This window comes from Natator depressus, chromosome 6, assembly GCF_965152275.1.
Source record: "Natator depressus isolate rNatDep1 chromosome 6, rNatDep2.hap1, whole genome shotgun sequence".
Classification (NCBI taxonomy): Eukaryota; Metazoa; Chordata; order Testudines; family Cheloniidae; genus Natator; species Natator depressus.
Genome location: NC_134239.1, coordinates 100,585,269 through 100,610,783, shown reverse-complemented (window position 1 = coordinate 100,610,783; position 25,515 = coordinate 100,585,269). Strand labels below are relative to the sequence as shown.

General features: G+C 41.7%; 1 protein-coding gene across 6 annotated transcripts in view; it reads left to right on the top strand.

The window, feature by feature from the left end:
- TTC7B (tetratricopeptide repeat domain 7B) overlaps nucleotides 1-25,515 on the top strand; it is a 331,494-nt gene that overhangs the window by 20,707 nt on the left and 285,272 nt on the right. For 5 of the 6 annotated variants that reach the window (XM_074956113.1, XM_074956116.1, XM_074956114.1 and 2 more), the window contains exons 2-3: nucleotides 5,112-5,266; nucleotides 6,661-6,829. The exons of the other annotated variant lie outside the window; for it this stretch is intronic. In XM_074956113.1, coding sequence (XP_074812214.1) covers nucleotides 5,112-5,266; nucleotides 6,661-6,829 — 324 coding nt within the window. The remainder of the gene's footprint in view (nucleotides 1-5,111; nucleotides 5,267-6,660; nucleotides 6,830-25,515) is intronic. 6 annotated transcript variants of the gene reach the window in all.

Below are 25,515 nucleotides of genomic sequence, written 5' to 3'. Positions count from 1 at the left end.
TTCCCTTCTCAGCCTGGGACCAATCTCCCCAGTTCAAAGTTCTTGTCTTCCCAGCGTTCTTGTTGTCTTCAGAGTAGATGGAGGAGGAGTGAGGTGGTCTCATGATGTCACTGTCCCTTATTTTATACTCTCAATTCATGTCACCGGAAAAACACTGGTCCAGACATGTCCTGGTGGGCTTTGCTGAGTCACAGAGTTGAGCAGTCCCCATTGTGTGGTGCTTGCACAACTGTCTCTTATTGAATTGTAAATCTCTTGGTTACAATTCCCCTGCTGGTCCATGGTTGTTGATAGTCGTTTAATGCCCACCTGGAGAGCTGGCTGTGGGTGTCTCCCAGACTCTCAACATATTTCAATAACAGCCATATAGCAGAATCTCATAACTTCATACACAGTAACTATGTATGTACTGTGACAAAGCTGTGTCCTTGCCTTCGTGGGTCCCGCGTGTCCTGGCAGATTTCGCTAGCCTCAGAGGCTCACTGTGACCCTCCACGTAACCCTTCTCTCTCTAGGGACAAGGGTCACAGTCTACTGAGCCATTTTCATCATAAGCCAGCGAGGGAGGTGAGGAGAAGTTGTCCTTCCTTGCACAGTCTCTGTTGTCTCCCAGTCTCAGTGATTAATCGAGGCAAAGGGGGAAGGGGGGGAGCCCGGGCCCACCCTCTACTTGGGGCTCCAGCCTAGGGACCCTAATAGTATCAGCTGTGGTAGCTGACCTTTTAGAAACATGACATGTACAATTCCCTGGGCTACTTCCCCACAGCAGCCCCCACTTCCTCAAGCTCCACTTCACCCTTACCTCAGGGCCTCCTTCCTTGTGCCTGATATGGTGTGTACTACTCAGTCTCTCCAACAGTGCAACTTCCTCCCACAGCTCGTGACATGCACACCCACCTGACTAACTGGGAGGCTTTTAACTAGTTTCAGCCAGCCCCTGATTGGCTTCAGGTGTCCCAATCAACCTAGCATTCTCCCTGCCTTCTGGAAAGTTCTTAATTGGCCCCAGGCTTCTTAATTGACCTGGAGCAGCTGCCATTTCACTTATCCTGGTACCAGGGATTTGTTTAGCCTGGAGCTAATATTATCTATCTCCATCTGGCCTTGCCCTGTCACAGTACATATTTTAACAAAACAATGAGTTTCAGCAGATCATGATTTTTCATATAATAGCTTACAAGGCATGCTTTGGAAGAAATATCACAACCATATACAAAGGATAAATATGAAGTTTATAGGGTGCTACTTTGAGGTATAGCCACCCCCCCGCATGTCACATCCCCAAAGCCTCAGACTCTATCTGGTTTTGACCTTTGGCACCTATCTGAACTCCGACTTTGGTATGAGGTTGGCTTGTCTTTGGACTCTGACCTCCCAGATTTGACTTACGTCCTGCACCTGGCCTCTGGCTACCATTCTGATCCTGGTTTGTCTACAGACTCTGATCTCGGTTTTGATCCTGCCCTGCCTCTGGATCTCAATTCCTTGGCCCAGACACAAACCTATGCCTAGCTGTGACCCACGCTTCAGCCATTAGGCCTAATTTTTGGAGACAGTGCCTGATAGCATGTGGCTGTATAAAATGTATTTTGTTCGAAGGGGCCCAGCTTACCAAACGATTCAGATTGTTCCTTGTGATTGACCTGTCCTCCTCATTATTTATCTCTCTGCCAGTGTTTGTGTCATCTGCAAATTTTATTAACAGTGATTTTGTTTGCTTCCAGATCATTGATAAAAAATAGCCTTTCCCCTACCCCTTCATGGGGTTCCTGAGTTTGAGCTCCAGCTTGAGCCCCAAAGGTCTACATCACAATTTTATAGCCCCATAGCCCGAGCCCTTGAGCTGGAGTCAGTTCATATGGGTCAGCCGTGGGTGTTTAATTGCAGTGTAGACATACCCTCAGTAATCTTTCCTCTGAAAAGCAGATGACAGAATCCTGGGGGCCTGTGAACGTGTTTGAAGTGCAGTTTTATTGTAAGCTTGTGGCTGACTGCTGATCTTGCTCAAGAGGAAATTTTCACATACTTCTTGTTAAATTCCTCACATTGAGTGAAAGTGAGATACATTGAATAGCATTACTGTGCCGTCAAAGCTATTTTTTAGTGTGTACACAGTTTACCATGTCTGACCTCCATTTGGATGGGGCAGTTACTGAGGGAAAGTACATCACGACTGAGGAAACCTCTAAACACAATCTCTTGTACCTTTATAATGTCAGATTCTGTTACCTGGTTTTCGAATGGATATTAGAATGGTTATTTCAATAAAATTTGAAATGAGGCTGTATCCATGGGGATGAAATATGCCCTATAATGTTAGATACAGATCTCTTCTTTTGTATCCCAAGTATTTTGTTAGTAGTGTCCTTTGTTAGATTCAGAATGTTTGCACTTATCTAGCCCATTAGAGTTTAAGCCATGTTTGAAGAAAAATATAAAATACATAATTAGCTGCCTATCGCAAAGTGAAAAGGTATCCTACCATATCAAGTATTTTAAAAAATGTGTTCATTCTAGAGTTCTGGTATCTTTGAAAATGGTGCCTTATTGTATTATTGCAGAAGGTTAAAATTGCCCATTCTATTTCTACATTTCAGTATATGTTCACTAGACTTGTCATATCAGCACTTGCAGCACGGCTGTTGATATTGATGCAAATTACTTTGTGCTGGAATGCCTATAGTATGAATCCTTATCTGTAAAATATTTATTGGATCAATGATACAAGATTACTTTCTTCCACTTGCTGTTGCTATATGGCTTGTCCTCTTTTCTCATTTTCAGCATTGAATCATCTCTTATGCCATTATTTTCTATTCTTTCCTTCTGAGCAGACTGTTACAGTTAAATGATTTTGTTGCAGTTTCACTTAGTTTGCTTCAAAATGTGCAGTGCTTGTGAAGTTAACCTTTCTTGAAAGGGGCAAGTGTCAGCACTGTGTAATGTATGGGAGCATATTGGTCTGCCATACCTTTATTTCTTCAGATACAATAAAAATTTACCTGTGAAGTACTAGAATCCGCTTCAGACTTTGTAACTGATGTCCTAATTTTGAGAGTCTACCCTTGAGAAACTGTAATGACCTTTTTGATTACAAATTGCAGCTGTTAAAGTCACAGTTGAAAGTATCTTGATAATTGTAGAAAAATTCATACCACTGGGAAAGATTTCCTTGCTTTGTAAATACAAGGAGTACTTCGTAAGCATTATTTAGTCTTGTGAATTTCATAAAAATGCTCAGTCCTTATGAGTGATGAAGCAAATACTAAAAGCCTCCTTAACCTGCTGGTTTCCTGCAGCAGTTAACAGAGGGTTCCTTGTCTTTTACTAGATCAAAAGATCTTCTTTGCTATGAGACCCTTTCATTTGAGGTTTATGTAAGAGTTGATACATTTAATTCAAGGTTATCAAATTCAGTGCATAAGGTGATTGGTTATAACAGCTTCATTGAGTACATTGTATTGAAAGTCTTCTCTAGCCTATTTTTTAAAATATGTAAGTGGAAAATATTGGCATTTATTTCAGAACTCTAGTTTGGCTTGTTAGTCTAACTAACTAAATCTAAACTAACTCTAATGTCACTAACACTATGAAATGAAAACACTTCTGAGAACTTTGGGCTTACTTCTTCTAGGAGTAAAATGATCAAATGTCAGTTTGCCTTTTGACAAAGGCATATATAGGTTTCAACACAGGAATAGTTCTAACTCGAGCCATTTCCCCATATTACTGATGCCTACGGAACAGTGGAGCTTGCCTGCTCCTATATATAATTCAATACATTGGTGAATATTCAGGACAAGAGTTGATAATAGCTGACAACACAGCACTGACTTATTTTTGGTAGGCTGGGTGCTCTACAAATCAGGAAGAAGATTTTTACCTTTATTGAAATTATTTGGATACATAATTGAGCAAAATTACTATTTTTTCTGCTTTGAAATGGGAAGTGTACACCATTGAGATATGGATGGAATGGTTGTCCAAAGTTGTTGCTGTTTCTGTCAGGCCAAATGAAATGGTATCTGACATCCTTTTGTCCTTCAGACATCTGCCTGTTACATTTAAGATCAGGATATGATACAGAAACAGTATTACTCACTCTGATTTCATAATTTCAGTGTACACAGGTCAGATGCACTAATCCAGCTAGAACTTTCAGCAGTCTTAATAATGTCAAACATAAGATGCAGTTGATCTGTTTGCGAGACCTGACACAGTGGAAGGAATCTGATTAGAATGGTATCAGAATCACAAAGCCCAGCCTTATTACCTCTTCTGTTTAATGTGTAGGTGAAGGCACTTGGGAAGCTGATAAGGGTTACAGTGTTCTCAACCTCCTGATGATTGATAGCTCTGTCACCTTTATCATACCCAGATTGAGCCATTGCCTTGTTTTTCCAAGGTCTGGCAAAAATGGGAAACTGAATGAAAGTCAGTTGTCCAAGATGGAAGTGCTAGTGCTGGCTGCTGGTTAACTTCCAGATAAAATTCAAGTAGCTGGTGCCCATCTGTAATGCCCTAATTGACCAGGAAATCCTGAGGGAAATCTCCTTCTCTGAGCTGCCACATAATCTGTATTCAGGTAGAAATCTTAATCTAACAATTGCAAGTATGATGTTTGTGAGACGGGTTAGGGCATTCTTGGTAGCAGGTGCTTGCCTCTAGAATTCACTGCTGCCGGAAATTCATCAAATGCTGAGTTTACCTGTATTCGGAAAGCCCTGAGAGCTGCACCTCTTCTCAATGGTTTTTGATTTTAAAAAACCAAAAGGTTATAGAATATTAGATCCCAATTAATGGGAAATAGATTTGCCTTAATCTCTGTGACTATAATGCTATAGTGCTCCTATAATGCTATGATAAGTATTTAAGTGATAAATTGAAAAATAAAATAATAAACACCACTTTTATAACGCCGTGTTAAATCTCGGTCACTGGCCCTTAATGTATCTCTACCCTGAGTTCTGCATTTAAAGTCCAGAACTAAAAATAATTACCTCCACTGCTGTATGCTTCCTCTGTAATCTGTGTGAAATATCAGCTGGATAGAATGGCTATTACTGTTGTGAAGACTTTTTCCCTTTGACGCTGTTTTTTTCTCTTTATAGATGACATGGCAGAACTTCTCCTTGGGGAGTCAAAACTAGAACAGTTTTTGAAGGAAAATCCTTTTAAACAGGGCACTAGTCCCCGGGGTCCCCGGCCAAAGCTGACCGAGGTCAGGAAACATCTCACTGCAGCACTTGACAGAGGAAACCTAAAGGTATTCACAGAAGTCTGGAGAAAGGGTTAGAAAATTAAGGATATAGTTGGAAGTTAATTGAGAGGAAAAGCTTTATGAGAGCTTCTGAGAGCTCAGATAATTCTCTGGTTACAGTGTTCTTGTTACGCCATTTTATTACTTCCAGAATATCTTCAGTATTTTGGGATTTGATCCCTTTAATTTGCTTATGGAAGTTTGTTCAGACTAATCTAATAGTGAAAGTTAACATTTAAAAGAAAGCTGTTGACCCCAGGGATGTTTAAATAAAGAATTTTCAAGATGTCTTGTGAACAGCTTATTTACACAGTGACATGATACTTGACACAGAATGCGCTTCAAGGAATAATAACACTTTGCATTCCCATAGTACCTTGCATTTGGTTATGTCAAAGTGCGTCACAGACATTACTGAAATAGTCTCACAGCATCCCCTTCTATTAAGAAAACAAAATCAGTGTAAATATTCAGCACTGTAGTGAAACTGCAAACTTGTTCCATGTTTTGAGGAAAACCATACAAGACGTTTTTATCCTCAATTCTGCTTGGAGCCCATTCTGGCCCACCTTTAGATATTTATCATCAAACTATGATGCTTGGTGTTGGATGTGAAATATATATGTCCTCCCCTTCAAGGCACTTCACAACGCTCTCTCTTCATACTTATCCACTATTGCATATTACTATGTCTCCCTCTTCCACTTTGCCTCACCAGTGATGCTCTTTCAACACCCTATTTGTCATCTTCCACAGCCATCTTTGAGATTTCTTCCATGCCCTCCTTAAACTGATCTGAGAGGGTATTGACCTCTCTTCCTGTGAACCCTTTTTCAAGACCCTTCTCTCCACTTACAAGAAATCAACCAGATTAAAATGACTAGGCTGAGGAGCAGATGGGGAAAGCCAGTGCCTAATTACTAAACTTAAAATAACAGTGATAAATTTATAATTCATTATCTCCTTCTATTCCTACCTTCATATATTGGTTGTCATGTTAAACTGTAAACTTCATGGGTGGAAAGGGTGTGTCATCTTAAATGTTTGTACACCACAGGGGACGCTAGGATCCTAATTCTAATTCAGATTCAAGGATGCTTACATAATCAGATATGAAATAATGTATATTTCCAAGCATAAAAATGACTGGTTAGAATAAAATCAGTGTTCTGTAGTTTGGTGAGGGACTCAATATGTGTTTTTCTGTAATAGCCTCCCAAATATTATCTGAAAATTTAACTACAGAATAAAAATAGTAAACTGTAATCTGGGAATGAAAAATCTTCCGGAAAGTCTTCCACAATATGTTGGAAATTACTAGGGTGCAGATAACTTTCTGTCATTTTTTAAAGTGTTTTGCCTCAGAAAAAATAGTTTATCTTATGCCTCTCTTTTTCTAGCCAGAATTTTTACAAGAAGCCAACTTAATTATGGCCAAGTTAAACTATGTGGAAGGTGATTACAAAGAAGCTCTTAACACTTACGCTAGGGTTGAAGTTGATGACTTGCAGCTTGTTGCTGTGCCTCCTTATAGGCTGAGGATGATTGCTGAAGCATATTCTACCAAAGGTAAGATTGCTCATATCTGTTTATTAATTGTGGTTGATTCTTTCAAATGAAATATTTCTACTTTTATTATTTTTGACTGAAGGAATATTTGTTCATGCTATGTCAACTGACACTGAGTTTAGATATCAAAGTGATGGGTGCCTTAGAAATTTCTGAAAGAAACATTCATCCATTTAGATTAATTTGAGTACATGCTAGGTTGGTAGGACTATTATTTCTGTCAACATTTCTATTCTAGTCCTTCCCCCTCCATCCACCTATTAAATCCCCTTCTGACAAATATGTATTAGTAGTTTTTCAGCACAGATTCAAATGTTAAAATTGCACCCTCAACCTAAATGTTACATTTATGTCTGAAATTTTTATTTCCTGTAGATAAAACGTAGCACCTGCTATTACTATAATTAAAAGGCATTAGAGAAAAGAAAATATTTGTCTTTATTTCCCCCTCAGTTTACTTTGTGCATTTGACAGCTCTTTGTGTATAGTCAGTTTCATGATTTCCTTTGTGGAGTCAGTCACTTTTATTTCTTTAGATCTTTCACATACAGCCTGCTGCTGTTAGATCAGTAACCAAGTTGGCTTTTTATCAATTACACTTGGCCAGGCCGTTCCATAATAATAATAGTAATAATCATAGCAATTATTAAATAAAAACCTGGTATGAATGGGAGCATTTTCTTCTGTGGGATTTTATTTTGGGTCTGTACTGATATGGCTCTTTTTACAAATGTATCCAAAAATTCAAATGATTTGTCTTAATTTTCCTTTTTGAGTGGTATCATATTAGTGAAACTTGTAATTCTTAGGTTGTGTCTAAGGATGGCAGTGCCACTTCAGTTTAGAGGTTTCTTTTATGAGCTACGCGCACACAGCCTGTAGCTGTGTCAGTGTTTTGAGAATGCAGCGGTTTATGTGGCATTCACTATGGAATTCACTGTGTCTGGATGTTTTTGCTTAACTGGTGTATTAGACCTGGGTTTTGGAATGCATTTGAAATTTCTTGTTATGGCGGGATGAGTGCACAGTGTCATAAGTTATGTTTGCTGTCTTTCAGGAGATGGCTCAGTTGCATTTGCTGACAACTGATCAAAGAATTTTTCTAACATTAGTCTTGGAACAGGCTGACTGTTTTCCACCAACTCAGTTCCTGCTGAGTGCTGACAAGTATCAGGTGTGCTGTAAACAAAGGTGAGGGAAATAGCAGCCTTGATTCCTAGAAGAGAGAAAAATATACTTCCTAAATCACTGCAATATTTAGATTAAAGGAATTGGTAGGAAATTGAGGATATTCTTCATGTACTTTTTAAAAGAAATCTAGAAACATGTTGGATACTTAGAAAATCAAAAATATAACAGTGAAGCCATCAACTGCTTCTCTTGGCACCCCTCTCTTTTCTGAAGCCCATCATCTCCCACAATTCTAGATGCCTGGGCTGCTCTCCTTCTTTCTCTCTCTCTGCAGCTCACAGAGGCAGATAACCTTTTTGGAGCCACAGGGTCTGGCTCGTCCCCTCTGCTCCTGCTTGCTGTCAGTTTTCTCTGCCTCTGCAGCAGCGAACAGTGGCAGTTTCTTTTGCTCCTGTCCTTACTCTTTCAGTTTTAACTTTTCTTCCCAGTTTTTTGGCAGTGCTTCTCCAGGCGCACAGTTTCATCACCAGTGCCAAGAATAGTTCTCTAGTTTCATCCAGGAATTTATTTTCGTGCTTCAGAGCCTCAGGAAGCCTACCATAGTGCTATGCTTCCAACTGCTAGGATTCCTGGTGTCATGCTTAGGGATCACTCCATGGGCACAATCACACATCCAAAGTCTTCAAGCCTTCATACAAAATGTGTGGGACTGCTCCCTGGAACTCATGGAAGATCAAGTATGGGTTCCAACACAGGTATTCAACTCTTTGCAGTGGTGGTCAGCCCATGATAATATCTGTAAAGGCTTGCTTATCTGCCTTCCAGATCCTTTAGTTCTTGCAACCAGGTCTGGGGACCTCACTTGGAGCCCCAAACAGCCTAGGGCCTCTGGAGCATATTTAAACAGCCAAGGGGGAACAAGGAGTTGGGCACTACACGCAGAAGCAGCGGAAATAGTGAGATGGGTGGAACCATTCCTCCTTTCTCTCAAAGTGATCCACATCAAAGGGGACCTGAACCAAAAGGCAGACTGGTGCAGCAGGCTCAGGGTCAACAATTCTGAGTAGTACCTGAATCAGGAGTTTTTCTATCTCATTGTTCAAATGTTTGGCCTCCCTTCAGCCAACCCATTTGTGAATCATATGAACACAGAGGCCAAAATATTTCACAGGGGAGGCAGATCCCAGATCTATGGGGGACAGTTGCCTTATTGTACAGTTGGCTGCAGGGCCTACATGTTCTTCTTCAAGTGCATGCATTTGTCCATTCCAGTGTAGGTGTATGTGTTCCCTGAGCATAGTTGCTGGAAATTTTTCCCTTAATGGTATCTGTTGGATCGGTTCTACTGCCCTCTGGTGTTGTGTGCTCATAGCGCTGGTATAAGGGGCCCTGCTGACCGTTCCTTCTTACTGCCCATGATTGTTGCTGGAACTTCTCATTGCTTAGGCGCTCTTCTCTCTTGGTGGTTTTTCTAACCTTTTAATGTAGATAGTGCTCGTAGTTTTTAGTAGTTAATGTAGTTTTGATGGTGTTAGTTTGCATGCTTCCGCTCTTAAATAGCAGAGTTGTCCTTTGTCCTGGTGCTGAGGCATGCCTCAGTCACTGGGGTTTAAGCCTTGTGCAGCAAATCTATGCCTTTGAGCGACCACACTCGAACTGTCTCAAGTCTTAATGGAAGCTCATAGGACTTCCAGTGTGTGGTGACACACTGGAATGCGTTACCTACGGAGGTGGTAGAATCTCCTTCCTTAGAAGTTTTTAAGGTCAGGCTTGACAAAGATCTGGCTGGGATGATTTAATTGGGGATTGGTCCTGCTTTGAGCAGGGGGTTGGACTAGATGACCTCCTGAGGTCTCAACCCTGATATTCTATGAAGGACTGCTGCCAAATTTGTGGAGTTGAAGCCCTGGATCCAGAATGACTGCACTGCTCGTTTGAAGGTTTTCCTCATGGAGGCAGCCTTAAGACTGGCCTTGGAGCCGAGTTCAGACTCGGCTCCGAACACCGTGGTGCAGAGCACTCCTCCATCAACGAGGGCCACTTGGCACCGATCATCATCTTGGGTGCCTAAGAAGAAACACAGCAAGCACCAGGAGAGGAGCCGGTCTTCAGTGTCAATGGACAAAGGAGACAGGGATAGGGCGAGACCTGTTCCGGGCCACTCTTCATCCCTGATGCCACACTGCCAGGTGCCCCCAGCCCTGGTACCGCAGCGTCCTACGATGCCCACTCAAGACCATTGTACTGGGCAGTTTATGATCCCGTTGACACCCTCCCCCCCAAGCCTTTGCGGCTGCAAGGTATCTTCTAACCCTGCCAGGACCGCCAATGTCCCTAAGTGACAAAAAATCGATGCCAGCACCTCATCCAGCACTGTGTCAGCTGTCCAAGGGGAAACCATCTCAGACAGCCTCTAGGCAGCCTTCATGGGCACCCAGTGGCACGGCATCCTCTGGTCTCCACAGTGCACCTCTTCCTCCTCATCAAACTCGGAACCAGAAGTGTACTCCCTCCGCCAAAGCAGCGAACGCTGCTGCTCCCCATGCCATTCCCACTCCATTACAGCATCAAGTTCGTCGGGACATCCGGGTGCCTGACTACTGTACCCATGGGGCCCAACCACCATGCAGTGGCCGTTTTGGAACCTTTGGGGGTTTCTCATTTCCACTTCCCACTTCTCACTTCCACTGATGGGGAAATGCTCGGAGCATAAATACTTTGTTCCGGCCAAGGGGTACAAGTTCCTCTTCACGCACCTCTCGCCCCTGGGATCATGGGTGGTTGTGGTGGCCAGTGTGGGAGACCGCCAGGGACAGCTGAGCTCTATGCTCAAGTCAAAGGACCCTAAAAAGCTAGACCTCTTTGGATGCAATACTTACTCTTCAGGGGGCCTGCAACTTGTATAGCAAACCAGCAGGTCCTGCTGAGGCGCTACGACTTCAACATGTGGCAATTCTTTATTAAATTCAAGGATCTTCTCCCCCACGACTCCAGAAAGGAGTTTTCATCCCTAATTGAGGAAGAGAAAACTGTACCTCGGGCCTCCCTGCAAGCAACCCTGGATGCCGCTGATTCTATAGCCAAATCAATGGCAACTGCAGTGACAATGCATAGGGGTTCCTGGTTGCAATCCTTGGAGCTCCCTCAGAACACTGGTATAACAGACCATTCAGGACCTCCCATTTCAGGGATCTTCTAAGAGCAGACGGATCCTATGCTGCATGGCCTCCAAGACTCCTAGGTGATCTGGAAATCCTGGGGCTCTACATACTGGCAGGTGCAAGGAAGCAATACAGTCTGCAGCAGCCAAGCCATTATTTTTTTCAGACATCCAGGCAGGACCAACAGAGGTGAAGGAACAGAAGTTTAGTCTCAGGCCCCCCCCAGTCATCCTCAACAGGCCCTACACAGTCTGCCCACAGGCATCCTGGATTGTCAAAGCACCCATTTTGACAAGATGATTGAGGTTGATATCACAATCCCTTCTACATCGGATCCAGCTACCCACTTGTTTTCCAGTCACCTTTCCTGTTTCTTGGATGCCTGGACCCAGATTACTTCAGACCGATGGGTCCTCAACACCATAGAACTGGGTTACGCCTTCCAATTCCTATCTACACCATGTTGCCCCTCCCTCCCTCCCTCTTCAGGGACACTTCTCATGAGCTGCTGTTGGAACAAGAAGTCCAGTCCCTCCTTCGGGCGGGAGCCGTGGGGCAAGTGCCCTCCCATTTGAGAGGAAGGGTGTGTGCGTGTGGTCTCAGGCCCATTTTAAACTTGCGCAGTCTCAACTCATATCTCAAGAACCTGAAGTTCCACATGTTCTCCTTGGCCTCCGTCATCCCTTCGCTGGATCCCGGGAATCGGTATGCCATCCTCGATCTAAAGGATGCTTACTTCCACATTTCGATCTTCCCTGGTCACAGACGTTTCCTGAGGTTTGTATTGAACCAAAGTCACTAATAGTTCATGGTGCTCCTGTTTGGCTTGTCGGCTGCCGCACAGGTATTCACAAAATGTATGGCAGTAGTAGCGGCCTGACTAAGGAAAAGGGACATCCGCATATTTCCATACCTCGATGACTGGCTGATAAAGGGCTGGTCCAGAGCTTGAGTTGAGGCTGACATCCATCTCATTCAATCAGCCTTCAATGTGTTGGTCCTTCTGTTAAACTTTCAGAAGCCCACCCTGATCCCAGTCCAAAGGATAGAGTTCATAGTCAGTAATTGACTTGGTGCAAGTGAGAGCTCTGCTTCCAAATGACTGGTTCCTCGCTATTGCATCCCTGATAACAATATCTCCGAAGTCATCCAATCGACTACATGAAAGTGCCTGAGCCTCCTGGGCTACATGGTATCGTGCACATATGTAGTGCAAGATGCAAGGCTACAACTCAGACTTCTATAAACCTGGCTAGCCATGGTCGTCTTGCCATCACCTGGACTCAGTTCTCATGGCACTGGCCCATGTCCTAGACTCACTGCAATGATGGCTGGACAGCCACATGGTATGTGCGGGGGTATCTTTTTCAAGACCTCACCCTCCCTGTCCCTGGTATGCAACGCATCAGCCCTTGGTTGGGGAGCCCACTTAGGACCCATCAGAACCCAAGGCCTTTGTATCCAAGAGCTCTGCCTGCACATCAGGGTCAGGGAACTCAGGGCAGTACGTCTGTTGTGCCAGCCATTTCTACGTCATTTGACAGGCAAATCTATTTCAGTCCTCACGGACAATATGACAGCTATGTTCTACATAAACAGTCAGGATGGTGCATGTTCTTTCCCCCATGCCAGGAAGCAATCCTACATTTTTTCACTGCTGCCTACTTCCCAGTCAACCAGAATTGTGGGAGATGCTGGGCTGCAGAACAAAAGTTTCATACTGATAATTTTCTTTCTGCTAGCAGCATCTCTAAGAGTTCTACCCACAGGATGACTCATGAGTCAAGGGTCAGGTATTAAGTGGAGTCATTACCAGATGATGCAAAAAAACCAGGAGTATTTGTGGCACCTTAGATACTAACAAATTTATTAGAGCATAAGCTTTTGTGGGCTACAGCCCACTTCATTGGCTGCATTGAATGGAATGTATAGTAAGAAGATATATATATATATACACACACACACACAGAGAAGGTGGAATTTGCTATACAAACTGTAAGAGGCTAATTAATTAAGATGAGCTATTATCAGTAGGAGAAAAAAACTTTTATAGTGATAATCAAGATGGTCCATTTAGACAGTTGACAAGAAGGTGTGAGGATACTTAACTTAGGGAAATAGATTCAATATGTGTAATGACCCAGCCACTCCCAGTCTCTATTCAAACCCAAAGTAATGGTATCTAGTTTATCTGGTTTTTCTGAAGCTTTTCTGTTGCAGAATTGCCACCCTTAAGTCTTTTACTGAGTGGCCAGAGAGGTTGAAGTGTTCTCCTACCGGTTTTTGAATGTTATGATTCCTGATGCCAGATTTGTGTCCATTTATTCTTTTGCGTAGAGACTGTCCGGTTTGGCCAATGTACGTGGCAGAGGGGCATTGCTGGCACATGATGGCATATATCACATTGGTAGATGTGCAGGTGAACGAGCCCCTGATGGCGTGGCTAATGTGATTAGGTCCTGTGATGGTGTCACTTGAATAAATATGTGGACAGAATTGATATTGGGCTTTGTTGCAAGGATAGGTTCCTGGGTTAGTGTTTTTGTTGTGTAGTGTGTGGCTGCTACTCTGATACCAGATGATGGTCTTCCTAGTCTAATGTACATAGTTTTTTCATTATCTCTGGAGTATTTGTTAATGATGTTATACAAGTTTTACAGCTTGGGAATAGCTCATCAGGCAGCAAGCAGAAACAGAAGGCATGTGGCTGGACAACTAAAAGGCTGATCCACCTCTGTGAGTGGCAGAGAGACAGGAGAGCAGCCCAGATGTCCAGCATTATGGGAGATGCTGCTAGCAGAAAGGAAATTATCAGTAAGAAATTTTCCGTTCTTATAATGATGGAGGAAAGGGCCCAGAAGCCTTTTTGAAGACCATTCTTGCACTGAGAATTTAGAGTCTTCCTTCATCTAAAATGATGTGCATGAAGATCTGTGGTCCCTAACCCAGAAGAAAAGCTTTGGTTGATTGGTTGGTCAGATTGGGTGGTGCTGTTGGCTTTTGTGGATTTATTAGAATTTGTGTTTTCTGGTTGAACTGGAGGTTCAGGGATAATAGGAATGTAGGTTGGGGCAAGGATATTAAAGACATTATTTTCTTAGTGCTTAGTAGGATAGTGATATCAGCTACAGAAAACCTAAGAGGAAATGATGAATGGCCATTTGGTGTTTGGATCAGAATTAAATTGGGACAAGAGAACTTGGAGCTGAGTTGTGCAGTTAGAATTTTATGTGTGATGGTTGAAAATTTGGATTTATGGGGAAATGCAGTGGAAGCTCAGCACTGGCTTGGGGGTAGTGTTTCTGAGGGAGGGTAGACTGATATTTGTGATGGAGCTTAAATAGCCACGTTAATAATGGAAGAAATTCTGTTTTTCATATTTGCTTGTGGAGCATCCAAAGTGTTCTTGGTACTCTGTAGAACACCAAGGAAGATCATTCTTGCCCAAGGAACCTAGGGTCTAAGCAATATGAAATATACTATAATTTGTCACTGTAAAATGAAACTCTATATTCCTTAAAAGAAAAAGGAAGCTCCTGCATGAGTTTTCATAGAGCAAGTGTCTGAAAGCAGTCTCCACCAAATTGGTTGTTATCAAAACACAGTGCAGAAGTTCATTAAGAAGTATTTAAATACAATAGCCTGTATCAGAAAATCTTAGCTCCTTCTTTCTTTCTCTCTCTCAAACTTGAAGATCCAGTGTCTTCACATCCCCACAATCCTCAATTTAGAATAATCCTGTCATCAAACTAGAGAACAAAAATCATCTGCGGGCTGCGTTGTATTTGCAAAGAGAGCCTGAAAATCATTGTTATGGATATTCATGCCCCTTAACCCTCCAGTAAAAGTACAACTTCGATCATAGTACTGCTTTTATCTCTAGCTGAGGAGATACATGACTGTAAGAGGACTCAAATGGAGAACCATGTCTGTGTAGTATGGGATTTACTATCAGTAAATAAGTTATAGAAATTAAAAGAAACATCTGTTCCATTGTATTCTGTATGGGCTCTTATACTGCACTCATCACCGTAGTATCTGAGCACCTTTCAGTAGTGCATTAAGCAACATGACTAATATTTGTTGCATTTTTGTTCTCTCATTCTCTCTCCAGGGGGAGAAATGTGTGCCGAGGAGTGTTTTGAATAGTAAGAATCAGTGTTAAAAAGGCACTTCTGTACCAGGTATTTTTATGAGGATATTTAGAGTTATAGCTAAACAGTGAAAGCCTCTTTAATACCAGGTCATAGTTGCCATTACTAGCATTAATTTGCCATTACTCTTAGTTTTTCTATTTTGTATTTCAAACTTTGGCAGTTCTGAGATGTTGTGACACTGGACATATTTATAGATCGTTCAGACTCTAACTTTATTCCTCCTTGTTTTACAGTGTTCATCTGTTCTATGCTGTTCATTTTAGTGATGACTAATAGTTAAAGTAGTGATATATAGTAGTTAAAACATTAGCAAACCACAGTTTTGATGATAAATGTAGGATTGTTTTGATTAAATGAATGAGTGGAGTATCAAGAAGAGTTATTTGAGATGTTTTGTAAAATTCAGAAACAGATATGAACTTTGCCAACCTTTGTTAAAAGAGAAATTTTATATTATCCTTAATTAGAATAAGAAATGGTTCCAACTCGTACTCCTCTCCTTGGTAAACTGCTTCTGAGACTCACTCTTTGAAGATCTCAAATTTTAATTTAAAAATACTTTAAAAAATGTTTATCATTTTAAATTTTGTTTTCCATTCAGTCCCTTTCATAGGTTTAAAATTACATTTATTTAAGTACTGTTTTTGCCATTTGGCAAACACTATATATCTGTTTTAAAACCTGCAGTTTCATATGGACTACATGTCAACACAACTTACTTATGCTTTCTTGGTGTAGTTGGATTCATCAGTTACATTATCTCAGCTCTAGGAAAAACATGTGTTTGATTAGTTTGTGCTCCCTCTGCTGGTTGGTCTTGTAGCAGCAAAGTAGAAGTATTATACAGGGTCACTCATAAATACAGTAGTGGCATATTTGCAGACAGTGGTAGATTTAAAATCAAATTGTACTTGGGAACAGTTGTGGGTTCTTTGCGTTTTCATAATTGCATTTGATGCTTAGCCATCAGGATGATAGGCATCTTATAACAATACCTTAAATTGTTGTTTCCCAACCTGGGGACATGCCAGTCTAGTCCAGAAAGGACATGAGCAGAGGAAGGTGAGGGATGGGAACCTGCACAGTCCTGTATCCAATCCATTATGGCAAACATTTTGTTTAAATATAGCAGTAGGTAGATCCTTGAAATTTGCCTTCTCATCCTGCAGCAAAGCAGTGACCAATATAGCTAGCCACAGGAGCAGTTAATATGTATGCTCGAAAGCGTCAGGAAACAGTTCACCAGCTCAGATTTTGTGTGTGCTCTCACAGCAGGCAACTCAGCTGTAACAACATGTGGCACTAGCCGTATTACACAAGGGAGCAAAAATAAGAAAATGATCAAATTAATACAAATATGAGAAGAAACAAAATGAGATGGAGGAAAAATGAGAGACACAAAGTGAGGAAAGGTACTGTGCAGGAAAAAATAGAGATAAATTAATTGTGCCAGGATATGGCTTGAGGAAATATGGGGAGGGGGCTTTTTCCCCCCTCTCCGCCTCTTCTGCCAAAACTGCAAAACTCATAAATTTCCATTTTATTAGAGGAGATTATTTTTGTTAACATTACTTATTACATTACAGTAAATCAAAAGGCAAATTGTGGGCACCTAACCAGAAGGTTGCGTTATGGTGGCAAAATTCTGTCATGAATATGAGGGATGTCATATGCAGTGTTGTTGTACCTATGTTGGTCCCAGGATATTAGAGAGACAAGATGGGTGAGGGTGGACCAACTGCTGTTGGTGAGAGTGTTGGTGAGAGGGTGGACCAGCTGCTGTTGGTGAGAGTGACAAGCTTTTGAGCTATACAGAGCTCTTCTTCAGGTCACTGATCACTCTTTTTCTGGCTGGAGTGCAGGCTCTAAGATCCTGCGAGGTGGGAGGATTCCAGAGCTTGGGCTGCAGCTGGAACCAGAATGTTTACACCTCAGTTAAACAGCCCCTCAGCCCAAGCTCTGTGAGCCCAGCTCATCCAGAATGGGCCAGCTGCAGGTGTCTAATTGCATTGTAGGCATAACCTCTCTCACCAACAGAAGTTGGTCCAATAAAAGATATTACCTCACCCTTCTTGTCTCTAGAGATGTCATATGTAAGTTAGACCCTTTTCATTACACGTATTGCTGCAGACTGGTTCATGTCTCACATTGCCTGGTCAGATGTCTCTGTTTATATTTAGAGGATGTAAGATGAGTAAGGTAAAACTCTTTTGACTGTTGCTGACCCCGTATTCAAATTTAATGTTGTATTTGATGAGCTTTGATTGGCTATTAATTAGTTCTATTTTCAGAAACAGACAAACACTCATTAGGTTCAGTGAAAGTGTCAGGTGAAACAGTTGAGTTACTCCTTTTGCAGTTCACAAAAGATGCTGCATTTAACTTTAAACTCTCTGGATTGCAATCAGATCTGTTTGTTCAGAGCAGTAAGAAAAGCCATGAGTAGCCTGTGGCAGGGGTCGTCAAAGTAGATCTTCAGAGAAAAATGTTAAAGGAATACTTATTTATCTATGTTGCTAATAATGTCATAGATGTTTAGTTCTCAACCTGTTCCATACCATGATCCTGTGTTACTACCGAAAACAGTTTCAAGATCCTCCTCCTATCTAACTATAAATAGAAGGTGGTTGCTGCTGCCTTGGACCTGTTCACAATCCCCCGGTTGAGTACCTATGTAGTATATTTTTAAAAGTGAAACTATTTTAAAAATCCATTTTTACTGGTAATGAAGCTCCTGTTGCATTTTTTTCTTCATTTGGACTTGAAAAAACAATGGAGTTAGTTTCACTTTCAGGATCTTAGGTCTGTCTGGAAAACAGGAATTCTGCTTCGTCAAAAATGTTGAGGTTTAGGTATAATTTGTTCTGCATTGGTATGAAAGTGAGACCTTTTGAATTTTTTGTGCAAAAAGAGCGATCCACCCTAAAATAGTCAGTAGTCCAATGGTTGGGGGAGACACAAGTTCAGGTCCTTGCTCTGAATCAGGCAGAGCTTGAAGCCGACTGTTCCATAACCGAGGTAAGTCCCCGAACCACTGGGCTATTGGCTATTCTGCTCCCCTGCCTCTCCCCCACTTCTATCCTGGACCTGAGAGACCCTCCTGGCAAAAGTTTTGTCATAACTCATATGCTTCTGTGAAGAGTTTTGGTTTCAACAAAGTGACATTTTCCAACCAAAAAACATTTCTGTGAAAATTTCCTGACCATCATTAGTTCTTAGTATTGCAGGGTTGGCATTTCAAATACTGCATGAAAATGTCTAGTTGCTTAAAAACTAATTTCTTTGGGATTTTTGTTAAACAAGTATTGAAACTCTAATTTTTTGATTGCAAGCTTTATAGAAGCTTGATTTTTTTTTTAAAAAAAAATTATTTATTTATTTATTTATTTATTTATTTATTGTGGCCAAATCCCAGTGGACTGTGTAACTGTTGAGCTGCTGGCCTTGTCTCCCCAGCCCAGGAGTCAGCTCAAAGTCTGGATCCTGGCACTCTTTCTTGGGGCTTCATTTATTGGTGGCACTGACAGTCTTCAGCAACACTCCCAAAATAAATAGTGCACCATAAATGCAGCAGCTAAACCAGGACCTTTCCCCAGATGCAGGGGCTTCCTTGCTAGGGTCTCCCTGTTCCTGGTAGCTCTTCCTCAGTCCTACAGACAATTTGCCTGGGAGTCTCCCTGCTCCAGGGCCTGTCACAGGAGACAACTTGCTTCCTGTAGCTCTCCTCCTTCAACTGAGCTCTTTCAGCATTCATAGGGGTCAGGTGCTCATCAGGCAATCACCTGACCCCTTGCAATCCACCAGGCCTCAACCAGTTCTTAACAGGGCACTGCCGCAGAACCGGGCTGGCTGGCTGTCCCCAAGCCTTGGAGCCCTTAAAAGGACAGACATCCCTGTTTTACAGTACACTTAAACTAAATAAACTTTTTTTATGAGCACAACAGGAGTAGCTGAACACGTTTATATTTAGACATAACATAGTATATGTTTGACACAGTCACTTTATTACAGTTCTTAAAGATGATGTACAAAGGAACAAAAAAAGGGGGGTTGTGCCTTTATTCACAGATTCCAGTGCCAAAAGGGACCATTGTGATCATCTAATCTAGTCTTACCTCCTGTATAACACAGGCTATAGAACCTCTCCAAAATAATTCCTAGAGCGTAGGTTTTAGAGTAACATCCAAACTTGATTAATAATTGTCAGTAATGGAGAATCCAACATGACCGTTGGTAAATTGTTTCACTAGTTAATTACTCTCATTGTTAAAAATGTATGCCTTATTTCCACTCTGAATTTGTCTAGCTTAATCTTTTAGCCATTGGATGGTGTTATACCTTTCTCTGCTAGATTGACGAGCCCATTATTAAATATTTCTTCCCTGTATAGATACTGTGACAAAGTTCCTGCTCTACCTTGGTCGGTCTTGCGCTTATTGGCGGATTTGCTCGCCTTGGAGGTTCACGGCAGCCCTCAGCTTGGCCGTTTTTCAGAAGTCACAGTCCAGGTCGACTCCTCCTGTGTCTGACCAGGAGTTGGGAGGATTTGGGGGGAACCCCGTCCCGCCCTCTACTCCGGGTTCCAGCCCAGGGTCCTGTGGAATGCAGCTGTCTAGAGTGCCTCCTGGAACAGCTGTGCGACAGCTACAACTCCCTGGGCTACTTCCCCATGGCCTCCTCCCAACACCTTCTTTATCCTCACCAGAGGACCTTCCTCCTGGTGTCTGATAATGCTTGTACACCTCAGTCCTCCAGCGCTCTGCATTCTCACTCTCAGCTCCTAGTGCCTCTTGCTTCCAGCTCCTCGTGTGCACACCACAAACTGACGTGAGCTCCTTTTTAAAACCCAGGTGCCCTGATTAGCCTGCCTTAATTGATTCTAGCAGCTTCTTGATTGGCTGCAGGTGTTCTAATCAGCCTGTCTTAATTGTCTCCAGAAGGTTCCTGATTGTTCTGGAACCTTCCCTGTTACCTTTTCCAGGGAAAAGGGACCTACTTAGCCTGGGGCTAATATATCTGCCTTCTATTACTCTCCTGTAGCCATCTGGCCCGACCCTGTCACAATACTTATAAACCGTGATAAAGTCACCCCTTAACCTTTTCTCTGTTAAGCTAAATAGACTCAAAGAGCTCAATTAACAGTTTTCTAATCTGTTAATCACTCTTTTGGCTCTTCTCTGAACCATTGTCTTTTTTCCTGTGTTCCCCTCCCTTGCTAGAAAGGTATTTATAAATACCAGCAAGGAAATGGGAAAAGTCTTTATTTTTAGAAGGCATTTTTTAAAAATATTTAAGACAGAGTATTTGACAGTTGCACTATTAGAAACTGAATTTGTTGCAATAAGTCTGTTTTAATAAAATCAGGTTGGCAGTATCATTTTAAGTGTAGACACCTTCTATGGAAGTTCCTGGGTAGCATAATTTCAATGTAAAGCTTTAAATGTTTTTTTTAACATGTCTAGTAACATACTGGCAAATGGAAAAGTTTCAACCTAAATGTAGGGAGAATATTTAGCTTAATTTTTACAAAAATTACTATATAGGAATGATTCCTATATAAGTTCAGCTTGAACATTTGTCAGTATTCCCTTGCACATCTATTGAAAGCTTGTGTGTTGTGCATAGGAACACACTTACAAAGATGCACTTTTATAGTAGTTTGGACAAGAAATTCTGAATATTAGAACTGAAAAACTTTCAAGAGATCAGGCATCTTTTTGATGCTTGTTAAATAATTCACCTTTTAAAAATTATCACATGTTCATTTACTGATGTGTAAAATGGAGCATTTTTCTGTCCATTTTGTTTTGCATTTCTTTGGGCTTATTAAATGAGTGTATTGCAACAATTCCCAAAGTGTGGTCCATGGAACATTTGTCATCCGTGGAACATTTGATAGCAGTGCGTGGAGTGGACAGGTTGGTCGCATGGTACTGGCTTTCCTAATTTGCTGCTGCTTCCATGTCTTCCATTACAAAAAAAGAAAAAGCCTGGAAAGGCAGCTGCAAACAAAGAGGAGAAACTAGTTTTGCTGACTCTGCTTGTGGCTGCTGCTATATTACAGGAGAAGAGGAAATGGAAGCCATTGTCAGAAGCTAGAGCTGCCACTCATGAGCAGAGAGGAATCTCCAGAGAAGAGCATGAGGTATCAGGGCAGTATGTTTAGAGGAATAGAACAAAGTTACTGGGCAGTATATCTGGCTACAATGAAAGGTGGTAGGGAAGCATATGCAGAGGGAGCAGAGGAAGTGGGGTAGGCATCAGAGATTGGTAGTGTATAATTTAAAACATGCGAAACTGGCCAAGATTAAAGTATATACCACCGTCTACACTAGTTATAAAATGTGCATATTGGAAGGCTAACAACTTCTAATGGTTTTTTAAATTCTAGTATCTATAAAGCCTGTGTTTGCAATAGTTGAAACCTGTTTTTGGTTGTAGGATTTTTATCTTAGCTACTTGGATTGTTTAGCTAACAAACTGCAGTAGAAAGTGAGTGTTGTGTACTGGTTAGAGCATCGCACTGAGAGATTAGAGTCCTGGACCTGTTCTCTATCCTGGCATAGACTTACCCTGTGGTCTTGAGTAAGTTCTTTTATTCAGTTTCTTCTATAACCTAAGTGTAATGATACCTGCCTCACAGGAGTGTTGGCTTAATACATGTTTGTAAAGCATTTTGAGCTCCTTAGCTAAAAGGACATACAAAGAATAACACATTTTATGAATATTCATATTCAAGTCAATATGTGTGAATAAACGTATTTTGGTCAGGTATGGATGTAACGCTCTGGTCTGTGTGTGTTACAGGTTCCCTTTGATGTTTGACCCATAGAGGATGAATGTCTGTTACAGTCTTCAGCTTGGCTCTGTAGCTCAATCTGTAGTGACTTGAGCATTTTGCTGTAGAGGTCTCCAGTTCAATCCTGATGTACTGACCAAGATGGCAGTTATCAGATCAGCATTGCTAAAATATCAAAAGCTGACCCTTGGCTATGTAGCAATATTTTCCCATGTATGCAGCTTTTAAAAAATGGTATTGATGATGATGGTGTAACTGAGGCATCTAATTTCAGTAAAAAGGAAGCTATTAGATAGTTGTTCATATAATGTAACAGTGCCGACTTCTGGATACTGTAGGATCCAATCACTTCATCCAATCTGAATGATGTGGATAGTGAATTAATAGAAACCCTATACTCACATATGATGTAAGTAGATGGTGATAGCATTATTCAGCTCTAAACGTGGCCCGAATAATACTTTAAAAATGTAGCATAGCATTTAGATCTGGTTTAGCATGAAAATAATTATAATGGATATTATTTGTCTAGCAAATGATATCTGATTATAGCAGGCAGTATTGAATTGCTCTCCCAAATGTGGTGAGGGTTAATGTTAAAAAAAGGCTTAATAAATCTCTCATGTACCTGACATTGAGTACCAGATAACTGTCAAAATCCATTATTTATCTGATATTCTTTGTGGAACAAGATTTCTGTTTGCCTCTGGCCATTTTTATACTTCTTAAAGGAAGAGATTCTGCAATGTGCATGTGAGGTGCAGTACAGAACTTCTAGCCATGGTGGAGGGAAGGGTTAAGGGGCTTTAAACCACCTTTGCACCCTCCTCATCCTGCGCTGTTCTGCAGGCCCTGTCATAATTTCAACCGTCCTGAGGGTATTCCTGGTAGAGCAGCCCAGGGAAACTGCCTTATGGACCATGGCACTGACTACAATCTCCACACTGAAGATGCTGCCCTCAATGCCATGCCTTGTGAAAGGGTCCTTGAAAAGTTAGTTTTATGGCTGCCTTCCTCAGCTCCTGTGCTGAGGGAATCCTTCCCAGCCAGATCTGGGGCTTTTAGAGTCCCTTTATGACTATACTGCCCTCTTACCCTATGTAAAGGGGTCAGAGCAGGGCTAAGGATCTTGCCCAAACTGTTAATGTTATGCTACGTAAGCTATTATATTGATTTTCAGTATGTTGTTCTTGTTGCCATATTATCAAGGTTGTGTTGGTTCTCAGTTGTAAGAATGGGACTCCTTTTACAAAACCAAACCATAAACTGCATAGATTGTGGTGGAAGATGCTTAATTCAGTCCTGTGTATCATTAACTATATATTTCAATACATGGAATTATATAGTGAGACTAATAGAATTATTTAACAAGTTACTTGTTACTCCAATGTGTGTGCGTGTGTTGTTGGTATCTGTCCTTCTAATACCCACCGATCAATGAACACTACTTTCTGTAGGATGTAATGTCATGGTCCGATGTGCTCCAGCGTTAGCCATGTCATGGTCAGATGAGCCAGCATGTTACTGGCTGCACACTGTGATTACAGCCTCCAGAGCACATCTGCCCACTTTTGTGGTTAAAAAAACAAAGGAAGAAAAATGTGTTGAACTACAAGAAAAAATACAAACATTACTACCTTGAACTTCCTGAACTCTTCTTCAGAATACTTTGGTACTTTTTCCTTACTCACGCTCCTGCCTTGCTCAGACATTTAAATTGAGAAACCATTAGCTTGAGCATTTCACCTTACTTTGGCTACTGTGGTGGCTTCTGGGCAGAGGATATGTCTGTTGAATAACTTAAATACTGAAAAAAGATGCTTTTGCACTAGGCTGTCATGATACACGTCAAGGTTCCTTCCAAACTCTGGGGTACAGATGTGGGGACCTGCATGAAAGACTCCCTAAGCTTATTCTTACCAGCTTAGGTTAAAACTTCCCCAAGGCACAGATTCCTTTCTTGCCTTGGGAACCAGCTTAGGTTAGAAACCTGATACGCTGCCACCACCAAGCGATTTAAACAAAGAACAGGGAAAGAGCCCACTTGGAGACGTCTTCCCCCAAAATAGTCCCCCAAGCCCTACACCCCGTGTCCTGGGGAAGGCTTGATAATAATATCCTCACCAATTGGTACAGGTGAACACAGACCCAAACGTTTGGATCTTAAGAACAATGAAAAATCAATCAGGTTCTTAAAAGAAGAATTTTATTTAAAGAAAAGGTAAAAGAATCACCTCTGTAAAATCAGGATGGTAAATACTTTACAGGGTAATCCGATTCAAAACATAGAGAATCCCTCTAGCAAAACCTTAAGTTACAAAAAGACACAAAAACAGGAATACACATTCCCTCCAGCACAGCAAATTTACAAGCCAAAAAACAAAAGAAAATCTAATGCATTTTCTAGCTAGATTACTTACTAACGTTACAGGAGTTGGAGGCTTGCATCCTTAATCTGTTCCTGACAAAGGTATCACACACACAGACAGACAAAAGCCTTCCCCCCGCCCTCTAGATTTGAAAGACTCTTGTCCCCTCATTGGCCATTTTGGGTCAGGTGCCAGCAAGGTTATCTTAGCTTCTTAACCGTTTACAGGTGAAAGGATTTTGCCTCTGGCCAGGAGGGATTTTATAGCACTGTACACAGAAGGATGGTTACCCTTCCCTTTATATTTATGACGCCCCCCAGATCACAGATAGGGTGAAACACTGGCTGTGATTTCTTCCTGGAGCTCTAGGAGAAAACAGTCTTAATAAGACACATGCGTCTCTAAATATACTACTAACTGTATAAAGACCACTGAGCTATCCCTCCTCCGGGGGGGGGAGGGAGGAGGGATAGCTCAGTGGTTTGAGCTTTGGCCTGCTAAACCCAGAGTTGTGAGTTCAATCCTTGAGGGGGCCATTTAGGGATATGGGTCAAAAATTGGGGATTGGTCCTGCTTTCAGCAGGGGGTTGGACGAGATGACCTCCTGAGGTCCCTTCCAACCCTGATATTCTATGATTAATATTTTCCACATCTCAAGGACGATTTTAACCACTTGATTCTGGGAAACTTTCACAGGAGAGTGCATCAGCCACTTTGTTGGAAACTCCTGAAATGTGTTGTGTGTGTCGAAATCAAAATCTTGGAGAGCTAAACTCCACTGAAGAAGTTTTTTGTTATTTCCCTTGGCGGTATGAAGCCACTGTAGCACAGCATGGTCAGTTTGAAGGTGGAAATGCCGTCCCCAAACGTATGGGCGTAGCTTTTCCAGAGTGTAGACAATGGCATAACGTTCCTTTTCACTGATTGACCAGTGGCTTTCCCTCTCAGACAGCTTCTTGCTGAAAAACACGTCAGGATGGAATTCTTGATTCGGTCCTTCCTGCATTAAGACTGCTCCCGCATCTGTGGTTACTAGGAACGGTTTGTCAAAGTCTGGGGCCCTTAGCAC